Source organism: Hipposideros armiger, unplaced genomic scaffold (genome assembly GCF_001890085.2).
Source record: "Hipposideros armiger isolate ML-2016 unplaced genomic scaffold, ASM189008v1 scaffold_206, whole genome shotgun sequence".
Lineage (NCBI taxonomy): Eukaryota > Metazoa > Chordata > Mammalia > Chiroptera > Hipposideridae > Hipposideros > Hipposideros armiger.
This window is the reverse complement of record NW_017731556.1, coordinates 2,444,921-2,463,519: the sequence shown is the minus strand read 5'-3', so window position 1 is coordinate 2,463,519 and position 18,599 is coordinate 2,444,921. Positions and strand designations below refer to the sequence as shown.

The 18,599-nt window shown below is 35.7% G+C and overlaps 1 protein-coding gene across 6 annotated transcripts in view; it reads left to right on the top strand.

Annotated features, from left to right (window-relative positions):
- The window catches only part of ADGRG6 (adhesion G protein-coupled receptor G6), a 136,848-nt gene that overhangs the window by 66,080 nt on the left and 52,169 nt on the right, over positions 1-18,599 (top strand). For 4 of the 6 annotated variants that reach the window (XM_019653787.1, XM_019653788.1, XM_019653789.1 and 1 more), the window contains exons 3-6: positions 1,918-2,259; positions 4,353-4,976; positions 13,002-13,070; positions 15,366-15,449. In XM_019653787.1, the coding sequence (XP_019509332.1) occupies positions 1,918-2,259; positions 4,353-4,976; positions 13,002-13,070; positions 15,366-15,449 (1,119 nt within the window). The remainder of the gene's footprint in view (positions 1-1,917; positions 2,260-4,352; positions 4,977-13,001; positions 13,071-15,365; positions 15,450-18,599) is intronic. The other 2 variants (XM_019653790.1, XM_019653792.1) reach the window with 1 other exon arrangement.

Below are 18,599 nucleotides of genomic sequence, written 5' to 3'. Positions count from 1 at the left end.
TTCTCTCTCCTGATCCTAAGGTACAGTAACAGGAAGCTAACCTTATCAGAAAGGCCAGTCATCTTCATTCCGTGCTATCAGTGAAATAATTGAAGAAAAGAGCCCCAAAACCCCATCCAAAGAGATATTCCAGAGCTCATACACGCTTTATCCTTGGTTTAGACTTAGATTTTGTTTGACTTAGGTTTATATGCCATACTTAGTCATTTTCAGTTTAGGCATCTTTGCATTCATTTAGGCTACTCATTTTTTTCATAAATTTCACAAACGTTGTCAAAGGTCTTTCATGTGTCAGGGATGCGATGAGGAGTAAGGTAGTGAATATGACAGTACATACTCGCTGCTTGTTGAGCTTAGAGACTAGTGGGAGAAGACAGAAAATAAGCAACAGCCTCACAAAAGGAAGTAACACAACTGCTCTGAATAATGCTGTCGAGGAGAAGAACATGGTGGTCCAGGGATGGATATGAGGGAAGGCATTCAGTAAACATATGATGATCGTAAAGGGTTTTCCTCTGGCTGTCCGGGCCTGTACAAGATGTGAGAGACTTAAGGAGGAGGAGCAGAGTGAGGGCAAGTGAGAAAGAATGGATGGGGAGCAGTGATGGCAAGGCAAAGCAGTGCATAGCACGAGGTGGACATGGGGAAAAGAAAAAAGCAAGCTTAATTCGAGCAGCGTAACATGTACATCCTTGAATATATCATTGCATCATTAGAAGAATAAGTAATATGGGTAATCACTACCATTTTCAAGAAAAATTATTGCCTATTCATTGTACTCAATTTAGTAAAAAAGGAACACCATAAATTTAGAGCAATTTACATTAACATGGTAAAAGTAATTTATTGTTTGAAAATTGATGTGTTGGTTTTATGGCACTGTCTTTATCCGGAATGCTGGTTAAATGAGATTACTGCCAACATTTATACACTTACTTAAAAGTAACATGAATATTAATTGCAAAAGCATTGCTACATAGGAAGACAGTAGACCTTGGCTTCCGGTTCCAGCTGGTGTCCAGGCCCTGGCTAAGTAATAATTGGGAAATAATTGATTGTCTTACATTTTTCTCTACCTCTTATCACCATCTGCCATTGTATTATTGTTTGTGTATCTTTGGGTCCAAAACTGAAGTGTGAGAATCATTCAACAGAGACATCGTTGTCCCTGTTTATTGGTATATACTAACTATTTAGAATAGTGTCTGGCATACAACAGGCACTCAGTAAATATTTACTGAATGAATGCATAAATGAGGTGATCACACAAGTATATAATTATCAACTGTAATAAACAAATGGTGGTACTTTCAAAACTATAAATATCCCACAAATGCAAGGTAATGCTATTTATTTGAATTTTAGAAGAAAATACTATCTGCCAGAGATAGCCTGTTTGTTTATTTTTTGTATCGGTAGCTTTCTCTTTGAACATTTATTTTCTAAGTGTTTCTCTTCCTTTGTATCCATAGTTTGTAATATCGAGTTCTATCTTTATGGTTCTGTAACCCCCATGAACCCAGTTCAGTTACGCTATAGAGTAGAGATTCTTCGCCAAGGTCGGTGAAGCTTTGTGAAATCTGTTGTTGCCTCCTCAGGCCTCACGTATTCCCTAAAATTGTGTGCTAAGTATATGGATAGAGTTCCCATAACTTTCATCAGGTTCTCAGAGTATATGACCGCCTCTCCCCCGGTTTAAGAATTATTGCTCTAACATTTTGTATGTGTCTTTTACTTTTTGTTGCTTTATTGGTACTCCTTTTTCCTTGAGATGGTTTTATTTTCCTTTTAATTTTCATGCATGCCTATTGCTGTTTTAAAATGTTTGCTGTTTGTCCCCAGTATGTGGTATTCTTGGATTGTTGTATGCCTCTGACCCCAGCCCTTCTCTCTGTCTCTCTTTTGTCTTGCCAACAGTGTGGGGATGTGCCAACTGCAGGGTTGTGCTATCCAGCCCTTCTGGGTCCTTTACTTCTCCATGCTACCCGAACGACTACCCTAACAGCCAAGCTTGCATGTGGACCCTCCGAGCCCCCACTGGCTACATCATTCAGATAACGTTTAACGACTTCGACATCGAAGAGGCTCCCAATTGCATTTACGACTCATTATCCCTTGATAATGGAGAGAGCCAGACTAAATTTTGTGGAGCAACTGCTAAAGGCCTATCATTTAACTCAAGTGCGAATGAGATGCATGTGTCCTTTTCAAGTGACTTTAGCATCCAGAAGAAAGGGTTCAATGCCAGCTACATCAGAGGTATGTAAACCAACAGCGGTGCCAACCCTCTGCTTTCATTTAACATGTCCTGCAATAAACACAGGACCAGAAGACAGAGTTAGGTTCTTTTATGTGAATGTGAATGATTAGGATGAGAATTGCAGGGCAAGAAGCTGTTAATATTCTCTGAGTAGTCTCATTAGCAATATATATTTACCAGATCCAAAATCTGGTTACAGTAGAGCTGGATTCTTTTATATTGTTTATATGCAGAACATTTAAAGGCTGCTTGGAAGACACTGGATATCCCACAGCTAATAATTAAAATCTGTAATTGTAACATCTCTCCACTCAACATTTAAAACATTCCCATTTAGAATCGTTTTATTTTAGGCTTTTAGCATGTTGCCCTTTTAAGGAACTATGCTAGAGGACAAATATAGACAATTAGCATAAATTAAAATTTAAAAAGAGGCATTTATAACTTAAGCTAATAGACAACATAACTTGAGGAAAGCCTCTTGAAAATGGCCAACTGAAGGAAAGAAAATACAATTTTATCAAATACATTTCTCAGATTCTGGCATATCACAATATTTAAATAATTCCATCCTTTCTAAAACCCGTCTTTGCTTAAGGAAAACTCAAGCTTTAAGACTGAGATTTAGATAAATGCCTTTTTCTTCTGAGCTTCTTAAGTAGATGTTATCTGTCAAGAAAAGAAACAAAACAGAAAGGCACTATGAAAATGACTGCCTCATTATTATACATTGTGCTTTTTCGTTGCAGTTATTTAGTTTGTAATTGACAGTAGGTGTATGTGTAGGTAACTGAAACACACATGCTTTAATTTTTAAAACAATATTTTTAAAATTATAAGATATTATAGGGAATTTGGAAATAAAAAAAGGAAATTACAATTACCTATATATCTATCCCTAGCCAAAACCACTAATAAAATGTTGATGGACATATTTCCTTCTAGCCTTTATTATTTTAACAATGCATACAGAATACTGGTTTCATAGTGCATAAGCATCCTTTTGGGTAAATAAACCTGTAAACTACTTTATATTTAAAAAGTAGATAAAACCCATGATTCTGTTAAATTCCATCATGGATTTTTAAGTAGAATATTTATATTTAAATGATATTTTTACCATAGATCTATCCTTGGTCTATATTAAAATATAGTCAAACTAGCATTCCTATGAAACCAATGTTAAACAGTATTTTTGAGGAGAGCTACTTCTCTGTCAAATCAGTTCGTCATGTTTCATGTCTATTCTGTTAGCATAGGGCCAAATCCACTGTGTTAATAATTTCACATATGTTCCAGAATCACTAGGCTAATGTATTTTTATTTTGTGTTTACTATGCATATAATAACAGTTATCTATATTAGTAATCAATACTAGCTATATATGGACTATGGCACAGGCACTGCTATAGTGTCGTGCCAGTATTAACCTATTTAATTCCTGTCAACCACCTGTGGAATACATGCCATTGTCTCCATGTTGCAGATGAAGAGACTAGGGCAGAGCAAGGTGAATAACATGTCCAAGGTCACACAGCTCCATCATCTGCCTTTTCAACCACTGTTCCCTCACAAACTAGAATATGAGTAGGATATGAGGTGTCTGAAGGGGAGAGGGTACCACTGGGGTGCTTGGGTAGAGTGAAAGGCAATTGTTAAGGAAAAATAGAATGATTAGCTATTACCTTTACAAATTATTTGAAAAGGAACATATTTTTGAAAACCTGAAGTATAAATAGAGCTTTCCTGAAACTGGTAGTTTTTTAATTATGTTTTTTTTTGGTTTTCTTTTTTTCCAGTTCAGAGATTAAGAAAAATACTTGTTAACTTGGCTGGCTGTAACTCAGAGGTTTAGGTGTGAGATCCAACCATGATTAGCGTTCAAATGGGTGGGGTTTTTGATTGCTATTACCATTATTGGTTTAAGGTAATGGGTTGGTGATAGAGGGTAGAAGGACCGTGGAAGAGGGGAGTGATGGGGCACAAATGAATGAGTATAGTGGTGGAGGGGTTGGGTATATCAGACTTTTTGCACCTCATTGGTCCATATCTAAAGTTAACATGTTTTATCTATTACTATGTTTTGTTCTAGTTGCTGTGTCCTTACGGAATCAAAAGGTCATTTTACCCCAGCCGCTAGATGTTTACCAGGTATCTGTTGCAAAAAGTGTCTCTGTTCCAGAGCTCAGCGCTTTCACACTCTGTTTTGAAGCAACCAAAATTGGCAAGGAAGACAGTGAATGGACAGCTTTCTCCTACTCAAATGCATCCTTCCCACAATTACTCAGTTTTGGGAAGGCCAGGAACGGCTACTTTCTATCTATTTCTGGCTCACAGTGCTTACTCAACAGTGCATTACCTGTAAAGGATAAAGAAGACATTTTCACAGAAAGCTTTGAGCAGCTCTGCATCGTTTGGAATAATTCTTTGGGCTCTGTTGGTGTACATTTCAAAAGAAACTATGAAGCAGTTCCATGCAATTCTACCATTAGCAAAGTTATTTCTGGGAATGGGAAATTGTTGTTGGGCTCCAATCAAAATGAAATTGCCTCTCTAAAAGGGGACATTTATAACTTTCGACTTTGGAATTTTACCATGAATTCCAAAACCCTCTCCAACCTCAGCTGTAATGTGAAAGGGAATGTGGTCGACTGGCAAAATGACTTTTGGACTATCCCTGCCCTAGCTCTCAAAGCTGAAAGCAACCTAAGCTGCGGTAAGTCTGTGGCATAGCAGCTATTTCTTTAAGCATGGTTCTATGAATGTTTTTCAACAAGAAATTATACACACATATATGTATGTATAATTACATATATGCATACATATATAATTATACTAACATGTGTATGATAAATACACACATGTATGTGTGTATGTTGTCATTAATGAGTTCTTTTAATTTTTAAAATGTTACCTACTCAGCCATTCGTAGTATACATTTGATTACAAGCCATGTTTTTTCAATCAAAGCTTTTGGGCCTACCACTTCTAAGTTTTCTTTATGTCATAAAGCATCACAGTTTATCACTAAGATAACAGCAGTTATAATTATGTCTCAGATAGAAATGCTAACAGCAGAACGGAACAAAAGAAATTAATAAGTTATTCTTTTTAATCACAAAGAGGATACAGTAAAAAGTTGATTGTTATCATCCTGGAATGAAATTTCCATGACATTATTTAAATAAACAACTATCACCTAAAAGAGTAGTATTTAACTCAGTATTAAATATCAAAACTGTCCATTTAAGGAAAATCTTTGATAATCAGGAATTATCACTATTTTCTTTGGACTTTTTGTTTCTATTTGTTTTAAAATGAACATTTGTCCTTTGTTTCAAAAACTCTTCTCTTTTTGGTTGGTCTTTGAGAAACTTTAAATGGGGTATTATTGGAAGTAGCTAAATGCAAAATACTTAGGGAACTAATTCTATGTAACAAAATTATTGAAATAGACTACAATCAAACGTTCTCTATGTACATAAGTTAATTTTGAAAGACCTTATTTTACTATGGACTGATCAAATACAAAAAGTGGAAGTTTCATTATCACTTTTAAATGTTATATGACTAAATCTAAGGTGTTGACAATGTATGTTTTTTAGTCACAGGGATAACTCATTAATGGAGGGAAGAAGGGGCCTAATGTTAAAAAGTAATTTGTATGTGACTATGGAGGGAATTCTATCAAAAATTCGTTTCCAACACTGAACAAAGTAGGAACCATTGTGAAGACCTGAGGCCACCTCCCCAGTTTCTGCGACCTGTGTTTGCCCTTCCTGCCTGGGGAACTCCTGTCACCTACCCCTCTGTGTGGGTAACCCATCTCTCCATGTGGTCATGGCGCTCCGGCAGATGTTGGGAGGCTATTAAGTGATGTCATTTGAGAGGTATTTCCTTGTGGGTTGTTGGAAAGAGGGTAAACCACGACCTTGTTGCAGAAGGCGACTGCGGAACTTTGTAAGGGCGAATGGTTTTCCCCAGCTCCTGTCAGTACGATTAGCCACAGAGAACCTTCGGGGACTCCTGAGAATTCTTTCACTCAGCAAGGAAATTTGAGAAGATCAAGTGTATATGTTTGGTGTGGGGTGGTGAACAGGGGCAGAGGGCAGTGATGCGCTTCCTACATCCAGGGCGACGATCTGTATTTGAGGGGCCTGTTTTCACCATAGCCTTGGTCATCAGTAAAAAACCATAATATAGGCCATTTAACATTTGTCTTCTGGTGGGGCAATATTTGAGGACTATGGAAACCAAAACAACAACACCAAAAAGAATTTGGTTAGGGATATTAATAATTGCTAATATTAATTTATACTGAAATTGAATACATATTATATACTAGGTACTGTTTTAAGCATTTCACACATGTTAACTCATTGCCTACAACATAGATCCCTTGATGTGGGTTTTATTATTAACCTTATTTTGCAGATGAGAAATCTGAGGCACAAAGAGATAAAGGAATTTAACCAATGTCAATTACTCAGTGGCGAAGCCAGGAATTTAACCCAGAAAGTCTGGTTTTAGGGCCATGCTCTCTCACCCAGTGTAAATTAGATTATCCTTCAGAATAAGCAGGACTAGAAAATGGGACCTAGTATTAGATCAGGTGAGCTATTCTTACCCAGATAAAAAGTGTGAAGGTCCAGGAGCTGTCTCTTCTGGTCAGAGTGCCTTCCATGGGAAAACACTGCCTTTTTCAGGGTGTTAACATGGTATTTGTTTTAAACAAAATCAATAAGGTTTCTTTTCTGCAATATAATAAAATGTGAGGAATATAGTGTACAAGAGTTCCTAAACTTCTCTAAGAAACCCTGTAGACCAGGGATTGACAAATCCCTGTGGCAGACCATATGTTTTTGTGAATAAAGTCTTATTGGGACACAGCCATACCCGTGAGTTTCTGTAGTGTCTTGAGCAGTCTTTCAAACTCCTTTCCCAAGCTTTAAGATTACCAGAATGCACCAGATACATGCTTATGTAGTTCAGTCATCTATAAGTTTTCAAAATGATTTCATTCGAAGGAGCAGCGCGAGCTTACCCAGTGAATGTACTTGAATTCCTTTCTTTTTTATAATGGTCTTCTTGACATTCCATGATGACACTAAACCCCCACATTCCGTGGATTCAGATATCCTGTGTTTCAGGAGTCACAACAGGAGGAGGAGAGGGAGTTTCCTGCTGCTTCATCACCAGCTTTGGGAGTAGAAGAACTAAGTCACTTATTAACTGACAGGAAATACCTGTAACCCAGATTATATCTAAGCTTGTTAGCTAACCAAACTTCACTAAATGAAAAAATAATAATGCTCTATTAACGTTTTAATCTTTTTTTTCCCCCAGAATGTTGTGGCTTGCTGTTTATGGTACTAGTAATTTCCAAAAAGTAATGATCAGTACAGTAACCAATGGGAAAATAGAATGTCATGCCCGACAGTCCATTGGCCTCACAATGTCTGTAAACCATGAGCTTTTATTTCAGAACCTACTTGTGATAGCAAATGAATAGGTTTTCCGAAGGTCTATTGCTAAGTAAATTTTCATTTGAAAATAAGACAGTAGAACAGAACTGACTGCATTTAAATATCCTGCTGCTTGTTTCAAATTTGCAATATCCCAGACTTAATAAAACCAGTAAATGTTTCAATAGCTTCAGAATTGGACTTTTTTTGTTTTCCCAAATTGTTCTAAGTAGACTTGGGGAATAGACCTTAATTAAGAAATTTTTATCAGGATTAAAAAAAACAAAAAAAAAACATGGTTAATATTGTTAGTCCTTTTCAGAAAGAAATGCTTTATTTAGCAACGATTCTTTTTATTTTATAGCATCATTCTTTTTCTTAGGACCATTTTATTGAACATCCTCAGCTGTATAACCTCCATGGATAGACAATTTCCCTAGCCAACTCTTTAATTATAGGTGTAAGTACTTGCCTGTGTTATGATTCAAGTTTAGATACTGGCTAATGTCCATCCGTTTTCACAAAGAACAGACAGTGCCTTCTGTACCAGTTTTATTTATCTGACTGCCGACCGCTCTTTCCTGAGGAGTGGTACAGTAGAACTCAATGAATAGTCTAAGTTCAAACAAATTACATTCTTTAACAAGCATTTATTAAGCACTCCCATTTATTGGCCCCTGTGGTTGTAAAGATAAGACACAGTTAATAAGTACCCAACTTCGTTGTTATTCTTTTCTAGAAATGTTTGGATTTGTGCCAAACAAATCATTTCATTTCGTTCTTTTCATTTCCAAAACTTTGTACTTAATTACTGAGGCTTCATCACCTCTCGGATTCCTACCTTTTCATTTTCAGTTATTCTAGTTCTGCCCTTCAGAGCTATAAAACCCTTGCTTCACTATTGGCTTCTTCCTTTCATCCCTAGCAAATTATTCAGTGTAGCACTTTTAGACTACTAAATTATTTTTAATAGAATAAAGATAAAATCACTTTAACTTTACAAAGGACTTTATTATTTGGAGATGCTTAAAATCTTTATGAGCATTAATGGCTTTCAGAAATAATTTTGTTTTAAATATATTTATTTATGGAAAATTATAAAATTCAACTTTAGTACAGCTGCAAAGAGGGACTTGAAAGGAATTATTTTTTTTTCCCATTATAAGTCATGCTGAGGGCTGCTTGCTGTCTACTCTTATTTGGATTATCATTAAATAGGGTACAAGATGAGTTGTTGGCTACACATCAGTCTTTTTCACCACAACTTATGTAAATAAATAATGACTTTCAGTAGCATAATTTTGGAAGAACGACAGATAGAGAAGAAACAGTAACAGCTTTACAGCTTTTCATCAACCGCTCATTTTCAGTGATTACATTTTTTTCAAGGAAATTTGTCTCTAAATTTTACAGTTAATATTAAGTAAATACCTTTGAACACCTTTGTGATAGCTACAAAAATCAGTGAACATACATAGGTCACAGTCTGAAAACAACTCCTTGATGATGAAGATTTTATCATCCAGGATAGAGAGATTTCTCTTCTTCCTTACATTTTCCTTTGTAAATCTGTTGGCCCAGGAAAACTGATAGCAGTAGTGACTTTTTTTATGTATATATGCTGAACATGGAACTGGTTAGAAATAAAAATTTGTGTATACTTTTTATATTTCATGTATTTATATAACTTGATTACTTTGTAATGTAAGATTTTATTTACCAATATAACATATCTAATAAGGCTCATCACTTGTATTTACACCATTTTGAACAAAACAATCATCAAATTTAAGTTCTGTTACTATATTAATCATAAAATAGTTTTTATTGAGTATTTATAAAGCAGTGTCACTTTGCTAAACTTAAAGTGCACAAGAAGGAACAACTGATAACTAATATTTAGAAGTAAATGTTACAATTTCCCATGACAAAGGATGTCGCATATTGAAATTTATACTTGTTACCATACAATGATACTGATAAAATATTAAAGACAATTGTCAGATATCTTACTGTAAATCATAACTCTTCTGATTTTCTTTCCTTATTCCCACCTCTCAGCTCCTTAATATACTACAGTGGCAATGTAACCAGCCTTCAGACTTCTTTCCCACAATGTCCCCTTATCTCCCTTTGTCTTCCAGAGATACTGTATCAGTGCCAGAAGTGGCCTAAGGATCCTTTCACTGCCAACATTGTGTGTAACTTGAGAAGCACAGGAACTCCATCCAAGGGTCTACTCTCTTGCATGTTCCAGGGGCTGAGATTTCCTCACTCATTTTGAGTTTTAAAGGCGTTTTAGTTTTTAGAAGTTCTTTACTAAAACAGAGTGCCTCAAGGAGACATAAGATCCTGCAAGAAGGGGGCATAAGTTAAGTGTGATGGGAAAGAGTAGTGGGCAGAAGGCTTTCAAGATAAAATTCTGCCTCAGCTCCTTCTGAAGCTGGCCTCAACTACTGCTTCCTCAGATGCTTTTTCCACAGTACACTTGTCTAAGTTTTGAATCTTTAAAACTCCCCCTCCCAGTCTCTACTTCCTTTCATAGCTAAGCTTCCTCTTGTTGCATTCCTCCCCTCAAGCAAATGTTGGCAGCCCAGAGTTCATCATTCCCACGCTCCTGAAACTACTTTCTGGAGAGCTACTACCAAAATTCCAAAGCAAAGTTAAAGGTCTTCTCAGCCTTTATCATTCTTGAGTTTCCTGGTACACTTCATGTTGCCACACCCTCCATGAAATTTTCTTCACTTGAATTCGTCACTTACAACCACCTTCTACAGGAGCTGTTTTTACCTTCTCAAATCTATAGCTCTCTTTATTTATTTAAAATTTTTTTATTAGTTTCAGGTATGCAAAACAATATAATAGACATTTATACTCCTCACAAAGTGATAACCTCCCTTCCCTAATCTGCTACCCCTCTGACATTGTATATAGCTGTTACAGTTCCACTGACTCTATTCCTTATGCTGTACGCCACATCCTGTGTATATATATATATATATATATATATATATATATATATAATTCTAGTTGACATTCATTATTATTCAGCTTCAGGTATGCAGTGCAGTGGTCAGTAATCTACACGTTCCATGAAGTGATCTCCCTAATAAGACAAGTGTCCATCTGATACCCTACAAAATCTTTATAACATTATTGATTATATTCCCCAAACAGTCTTTTAAAATAAAGTGTCTGATACTTAAATATAGGAATATCTGTGAGTTACATCCTGTGCTCTTTTCAAATCTGCACTCTACCTCCAGTGATTCAGACACATCTATAGCTTCTGTTGAGTATTTTCTGGCTGGACCTCTTATAAAATCAAGTCTACCTGCCTTGTATCCAGATGTCTTGCAGATACCTGAGCCTCCATCACCAGGCTTACTGGTCAGCCCACCCCGCCTATGTTTGCTCTTCTTCCAGTATTTCCTATCTCCTTTTATGAGATCATTATGTACCAATTTGTCAAGTTGGAAACCAGGAAAAAAGGCTTCTATGTTTCTCTTTCTTTGCTTGTTCTCCAATGTCACTGCACCCTCCGTATTCTATTTTCAGATGTCTTGTATCCATCTCTTTCTGCCCATCCTTGTTGTGCTCAGGATACCACGTCTGAATTGTTAGTATTATTCATGCTTCTTGTATCTCCCCTGTTAGCTGGTTATGGAGCGGCAAAAATGTTTGCAAATTTAAATCTAATTTTCTCACCTCGTTTCCCTTCATTTTCTCCCGTTTCCTTTAAGAAAGAGTTCAAAATGTGAGCAGTCATTCGCAATGCATTCAGTAACGTGTGCAGTAAAGCTTAGCACCCGCCTACTGTGTGTGGGGGGTACAGCATTGTTGGAAAGACACACAGCCCCTGCACTCACCGTGCCTACATTCTCAATGTCCTCCACAAGCTATCTATTACCTACATATCTGATCATTCCTACCAATTTTCTACAAATATTTCTACAATTTTCTACTCCAGTAATGCCATGTCACTTGGGTTCCCAGATATTTGCATGGTCTGTGTTTCAGTCATTCTGTCTGCCAGAAAGACCCATCTGGAGGGACCCCTCATGCTCCTCACATTTCTTCTTTGTAATGGATCGCACTCTCCTGCCTTCGCACCAAGCTGCTGGTCACGTCCTCCTTTGGGTTACTAAGGACTCTCATCACTCCGAGAACTGTGAGGCCATCTCCCATTTGTGCCTCTCTGAAAGCGGAGACATTGCCTTCAAGTATTATCCCAGCCTCTGTGCCTCATACAAACAGTCAGTAAATTTTTATTGCACCAACATGTAATGGTCTGTAATGTGAACTTCTTGCCAGGTAACATACTAGACTTGCCTGTAGGGTTGGATCTTCCTGAGTTAACATGATTTCTTCCCTGGGCCAGGGGCCGGAGGCCATCAGTAATGAAAAAACCGTGACTCCCAAAATATTGTTAAGCTGGGATGCTTCCTGCTGACGCGCACCATTTACCTAGGCGTGTTTTCTTAGCTGATGTACCTGTCGGTTTCCGTGTCTTAGTCCCACAGGGAAGTCTGGGAAATGTTTAAACATTAGAATGCAATCAAAATTGTAGAAATGTCCTTTTAAAATTGAGTGTATGTATTTATGTGTGTGTATTTAGTCTTCTGTCTTTATTCATAGTGTAGTATGCTTTGAGATAAGTTAACCCATCTTCCCCAGCCTCAACCTGCTCGTAGAAGTCTGAATTGTCAGAGGGAGACTTAGTGCAACAGAGAAAACCCACTACTCCTACTAGAAAATCAGCTCAAGACTTATTTTTTACTCAGGATGAGTCAGTTAAAGCTTGGAATAAAAAGACACAGAAGCCAACTTAAAGTCACAGAAACATATTTCTGGAATTGCACATAGCATATGCTAGCACCTAGGAACTGAATAGAGGCATGTTATGAGTATTAATATCCAAGTTCATCTTTGAAACTTATCTTTAATGTTTATATTATATTGTTTGTATGAATTTCCACCTGAGCTCTATAATTTATTATGTGCAAAGGCCCTGAATTTCTTACACAGACTTTTCCTTTCATGTGTGGATGGCCAATAAATTGAGTTAAAGATTTTGAGGAATAGTTCAATAACTATATTTTGCATGTGCAGAAATTGACACAAAGACTTTTAAGAGAATTACTTGATGTTGGAGTATTACTGGTGGGCTCTTCTAGAGCTGCTGCTATTATACCAACCATATGATCCTTGATTATTTTTTTCTGCATTATATTAAATCATAAGTCAAACTTGTCAAATCCTCTGTGTTGATCAAGGTTCCTACCTGATCCCACTCCCAGCAGCGGAACTAGCCAACTGCGCGGACTTGGGGACCCTCTGCCAAGGTAGGGAGCCAGCATCATCCTCTGGAATCTGCCTGTTTGCTACTTGCTATTTTGGATAATGCAGTTGTCATTGTTTTGATTTTTATCTTAACTTTCTCTTGGGAAGCCAGAAACCAGCAAAACAGAAGAATTTCTGGATGTGTTTTACTTGTGTGGGTGTACAGTACGTACAGTGTGGAGAAAGAATGCATTCACAAACTGGATGACCACATTTCCATCAAGCACTGAGATTTTTAAATGTGAATGATTATATGCTATTAACCGAGGGTTGATTTCATTTTTTTCCCTATATTTTTTCTCAAGAATATTGGCAAAGGTCCAGTATAAATACAGTCATACAATATTTTGAAACATTATTCATGTCTAGAAAACAAGGGGAAAAATTAAGTTGAATATTCACTAAAGCTTAAGACAAGGCCATGAGGCAATATGATGTGCAATATAACCGAAATATTAACATAAAAATAGTTATACTAAAAAAATAGTTATACTAAATGAATATTAATGTAATTTCATTAATCATTCTAATGTGTAATTACTATGTTATGGTCGGTATTCTAATTATGTATTATGTACTAAACAGTTGCATGTTAAATACTACATAATTAAAGTCCCATAAGTTTTAAAATAATACAAATATTTTGCTTTAATTTTACCATTGCTCCTCCTAATTATCCATGACCCATTTTCACCCATGTAGTCTATTAAATACTTCTTTATGAAGTAGCATGTTCTATAGAGCACATTAAGAATCATGATCATACCTTTTGTAAAAGCTGGATCTCTTACTGGGGGGAACGTAGCATGAAAATGACAGGGGTTGGAAGTAAGACTAAATGAATAGAAACTGAAGGTCTCTTCTGTGATTCCAGTGTGAGAGTAGGGGTGTAATTCATTACTATCTTTGTTTCCTTTCTGAGACATTTTTCTTGATAAGATTATCAATGAAAATAATATCATTAAATAGTTTTTTCCATCAACTCAGTGTAGTTTAAAAATAATTATATCAAATAGAAAAAAAAAACCTTAATTTTACCTAGTTCAAGATCTAAAGGTTTTTTAAAAATATGTTTATTTTTGTATGTATTTATTTAATTATTTACTTATTTATTTTAATCTGGCATACCTATAGTACTGACTCCTTGGGTCAAAGGACCAGATGCCCAGCTGTTTTTACCCCCATGTCCTAAATGGCCAAAAAGCATTTCTCTGTTCATTGGTGCATTTTTGCATTAAGATAAATGTAACTGATTGTTCATAATTAAAAAAATAAAGATTTCAAAAAGAATCCCTTTTCTTAAGTATTGTTTATTACTTTGGAGTGGAAAATTTTTTAGCTAAGGATGCACATTTTGAAACAAAGAATTCATTATTTCTAGAAAGCCATTAGAAGGTAATTCTTCATGTAATCACTTAAATGTTTTAAATTTAGGTGATTTTTTTAAAAAATTGAGACATAACTAATGGTTATAACCATAATAAATGTACATCCGAATGTACATTTAATTCATATGTGCTTCTAGGATAAACTAGGGGAAAATTATGTGTGTACTTATTTTACTACTTATAGCTCCTCTAGAATCCCTTAGAAAGATATTGAGGCCTTACATAAGGGTTTAATCTTTGAGAGTTGTAATAGTATCAGAAGCATGTGTATGACATAATGCTTTGAAAATGCCTCCTGCCCCCATAAGGCTTCCCCTTATGAAATCCATTTTGTTCATCAAAGTTTAATAAAGTATTGGGATCTGTAAATGATTGATTTAATCTATATATTGCATTCTCTTTTGTTTTACTTTACATTTATCTTCTAAAGGAGAAATACGTTTTTCCTCTGAGATTTTATTTCTCTATTCTCAGTGTATTAGGAAGACTGACTTAGCTTAGGATCATTTTCAAGCTGATAGGAGCTGTGTCGACTGCCTTCTCTAAACTTTTCTTTTTACAGACTTAGGAAACTGAGTTCTAGAAAGGTTTAGTCATTTGCAGTGTGATCATCAGCCTATTAATAGCAGACCTGGGTCTAGAATCCAAATGTGCTTTCTCCGTTCCCTTAGCGCCAGCTCCAGACTCTTGCATTATGGTATTGAAGTCCATGTGCACTGCTTCTCAATGTGCCATAGAAAGCTTTGCTTTATGGTATGCATTATAACCTTAGAGTCTATTGTATTTAGTGGCAAGAAATGGTTTCCATTCCTCCGCTATAGATTGTCATGAATTAATTATAGATTGCTCGTGCATATTAACTGTCATGTGCTCCCTGCAAAATTACATCTTTCTCATCTTTATTACCAGCTACTGTAAGCTCTCCTAGTACTGCATCACCCATTGTCACCACTAACCTGCCTGTTACTAACAGAATCGATAAACAAAGCGATGGTAAGAAATTATTACCTTTTATGTTTGTAGTATGTCTGACATGACAAAAATATTGTGTTCTAAGGGGGGAGCTATCTAATGTTCCCACAAAGTTTCTGTTAGAGGAATCAATCGGTGCATTTGCAAGACTAATAAAATAAATAAAACCACTTGATTCTCTTGAGTTCCCCATTCTAATGACCAGTGGAATGAGTTCATTTCCAGTATCACTCTTCTGTACTTTTAGCTAAAATTTCCTTCAAAGGCACTTTTATGAGAAAGGCATTTAATTACAAGGAATTAATTTGCATTATGCTAGAGATCTGAGAGAAAAAATTATTCAGGGTATTTTGTCAGATTTTTCTCTTGAGAAAACTACTTTTTAAAGAATTTTATAATTTCAAAAAATGAAATAATTTTAGTTATTTAATTTTTCACTAAAGCCAACTTTATGTTAAAATATTTGTGACATTTAAGTCAATTTATATGGTAACACTTGGCTCTCTGTTTTTATTTGTTAAAGAATATTGGTTAGAATGTGATTGTCTGTTAACTAAATCATAAATCAATTTTTGATTGAAAAAACTTTAAGCAACTGCCAGTACTTCTTGCCTTTTTTCTTCACATACACTTTTCTATTTATATTATTTGTAATTTGCAAATAATAGCAGTTGTATATGAGAAGACATGAGCAGGGGAAGTGCCAGGTGAATTGAGTTGTTATTGAATCTGTTGCCTGTATGGACCAAAACATAGCCTTTTGGTAATTCAGAGTAAGTGATTTCAATTTCTTCTGAAAAAGAGAAATTCCAATCAGGTGACCACACCATTGCCTCAAATACAGTAATAGTCTCAAATATGAGATATTGGAAACAAAGGAATTTTCTCAACCCCAATCATTTAACTGATGAGGCCAAGACATCTGTAGTGTATCACCAGGGACCAAAACCCAGAGAAAAGAAACCCACATCGTTCATTTTTTGCTTTTGGCTTTGGGGGTTACATCAACTTCCTCTGTAAGAACATTTAAATTGGAAGTATGGAATATTTTACGTGAAACGTAGATATAAATTTCATTAGGGTTATAAAGACATCGATTCAGGGAAGTGTTTATGGTTATTCTGGTAGTTACACCAAGGAGATTTATGATGGAGCAGAAATTCCAGCAACCCCCAAGAAAGCAACAGCAGCTGAAGTTTCCAGTGCATATTTCACATGGATTCCAGCCAGTAGATGGGAATATTATAATTCTAACTAAGTATTTCGCTCTTTGTATGAACATACAAAGAGCCTCTGTGGCATTCTCCCTCCAGGACTGGCACATCCTCTACTGCCCAAGAACGTTTATATGATGCTTCAGAGTTCTTGACTTGGTGGAGTAGAGCTATATTCACTGAATCATGTCATTTCTGACATTCTTGAAGAGAGCCTTGTTTAGTCCATCTCTCTCTGCGTCATAACCTTCATTGGAGTTTCAACAAAGCAAGCAAATGTGAGAATCAATTGAAATGGTTTGACTTGACCACATTAAAGGGAAAAAAAGTCTAATTCAGATGATTCTTGATAAAAATATAATCCTAGCATTTAAAAATATTTTAAAAGGTTGAAAAGTTATCATGTAGTAGAAATATTCTCAAAATTGTACACTCAAATTGTACCATTTTTTAGCCACATCCTTGAACCACCTCTACTATTTATGTAATAGTTTTTTTCTAAATTGACTCGTTTCTTTTACTAAAATATTTTTATTTGCATGGGAAAATTGATATTACTGTTGTAAAATAAAACCACTCCTACTTGCTTAAAATAGAAGTGAGAAGTGAAAATCAATATGAGAACAATGTTCCTGAATTCCCCCATATCCTACTGTTTTCTCACATCTCAGCGACTGAAGCTTTCGTTATCTTTTTAAAAGGGAGAATAGCCAAGTATTAGAGACAGACTATAATCTAAATAACATTTGTTCTTTGGTGCAGTCAAATTTCTATTATTTGAAAAGAGAACTACGTGTTCACCTTGTGAATAAACGGGAGTTAGTGTCATGTCCCGGACTAACTAAGATCATTCACATACTGTCAATGATTTCAGATACACTTCTTTTATTATGCTTTGGGAAACTGATGTAGTAAACATTCTCAGGCCTATGATGATACATTAGAGAATCTATTTTGTTCACTGTAAGAAAGATTGACACATCTATCAAATCTGTTTTCTGCCTTATCCAGTTTTTTAAACTCTGGACTCTCAGAGTTTTACTAACTTCATCAGTAATGAAGGGAGAGGGATTGAAATTGTTTGATAATCAAACATATTTCTTCAATATATCAATAAAATGGGCTTTCCTAGCTTTTGTGAAATGTTTCTCTTTTTCTGTGTCAAGTTCTTTTTGTTATTTTCAATAGGACTTTTATCTGATACCTCATGAGATATACTGAGAAAAATCTTATCTTTGAAGCTGCTTTTCACAGATACTTCAGGAATTTGTGGATAATCTAGGTATTCCCACAAATAAACCTTGGTGCCTTTTCCATTACATGCCCAAGAAAAGCTCTTGAACTAATCAGTATTTCCATTTTCTATTATCGAAGCATCACTCTAGTGCTACCGAACGTTCAAGTTTTATATGGTCAGCAACCCAAGTAAGGAACTAACTCCACTAGCCCTTACTGTTCTAAAAACCTAGCTTATAAGTACAACTTATAACATTGCTCCCAGTTTCTCACCTATGTTTAACAACTTTAAATAAGAAATTCCCTCTCAGGATATTTGTGTGTCTCCAGCAATCAACCTAGCTGTACTATGCCAGGTATCCTAAAGAAATTATGTGTGTAGGAGAATCAGGACTCCACTCGCAAATGACACTGTCATATCATAACTACCACTGGTTCAAAGAAATAATCTTGAATCTAAAATAACATTTGCTTTATATTTTAACATCTCTCTTTTCAAATATATATTTTAAATTTACCTTTGCCGACCTATATTTCACTGCCTTGAATATAGAGTAAATGAAATAGTACTTTTTCTGGATCTTCCCAGCAACTCTGAAAAGAGTGTTAGGACGACAAAAAGGAAAAATGAATTGAAGGAAGACTTCCAGATAGGAATTGTGTTTTAATACCTCGTCTATAATGGCAAGCAATGACTTCTACTTGGAAGTTCTTCATGGCT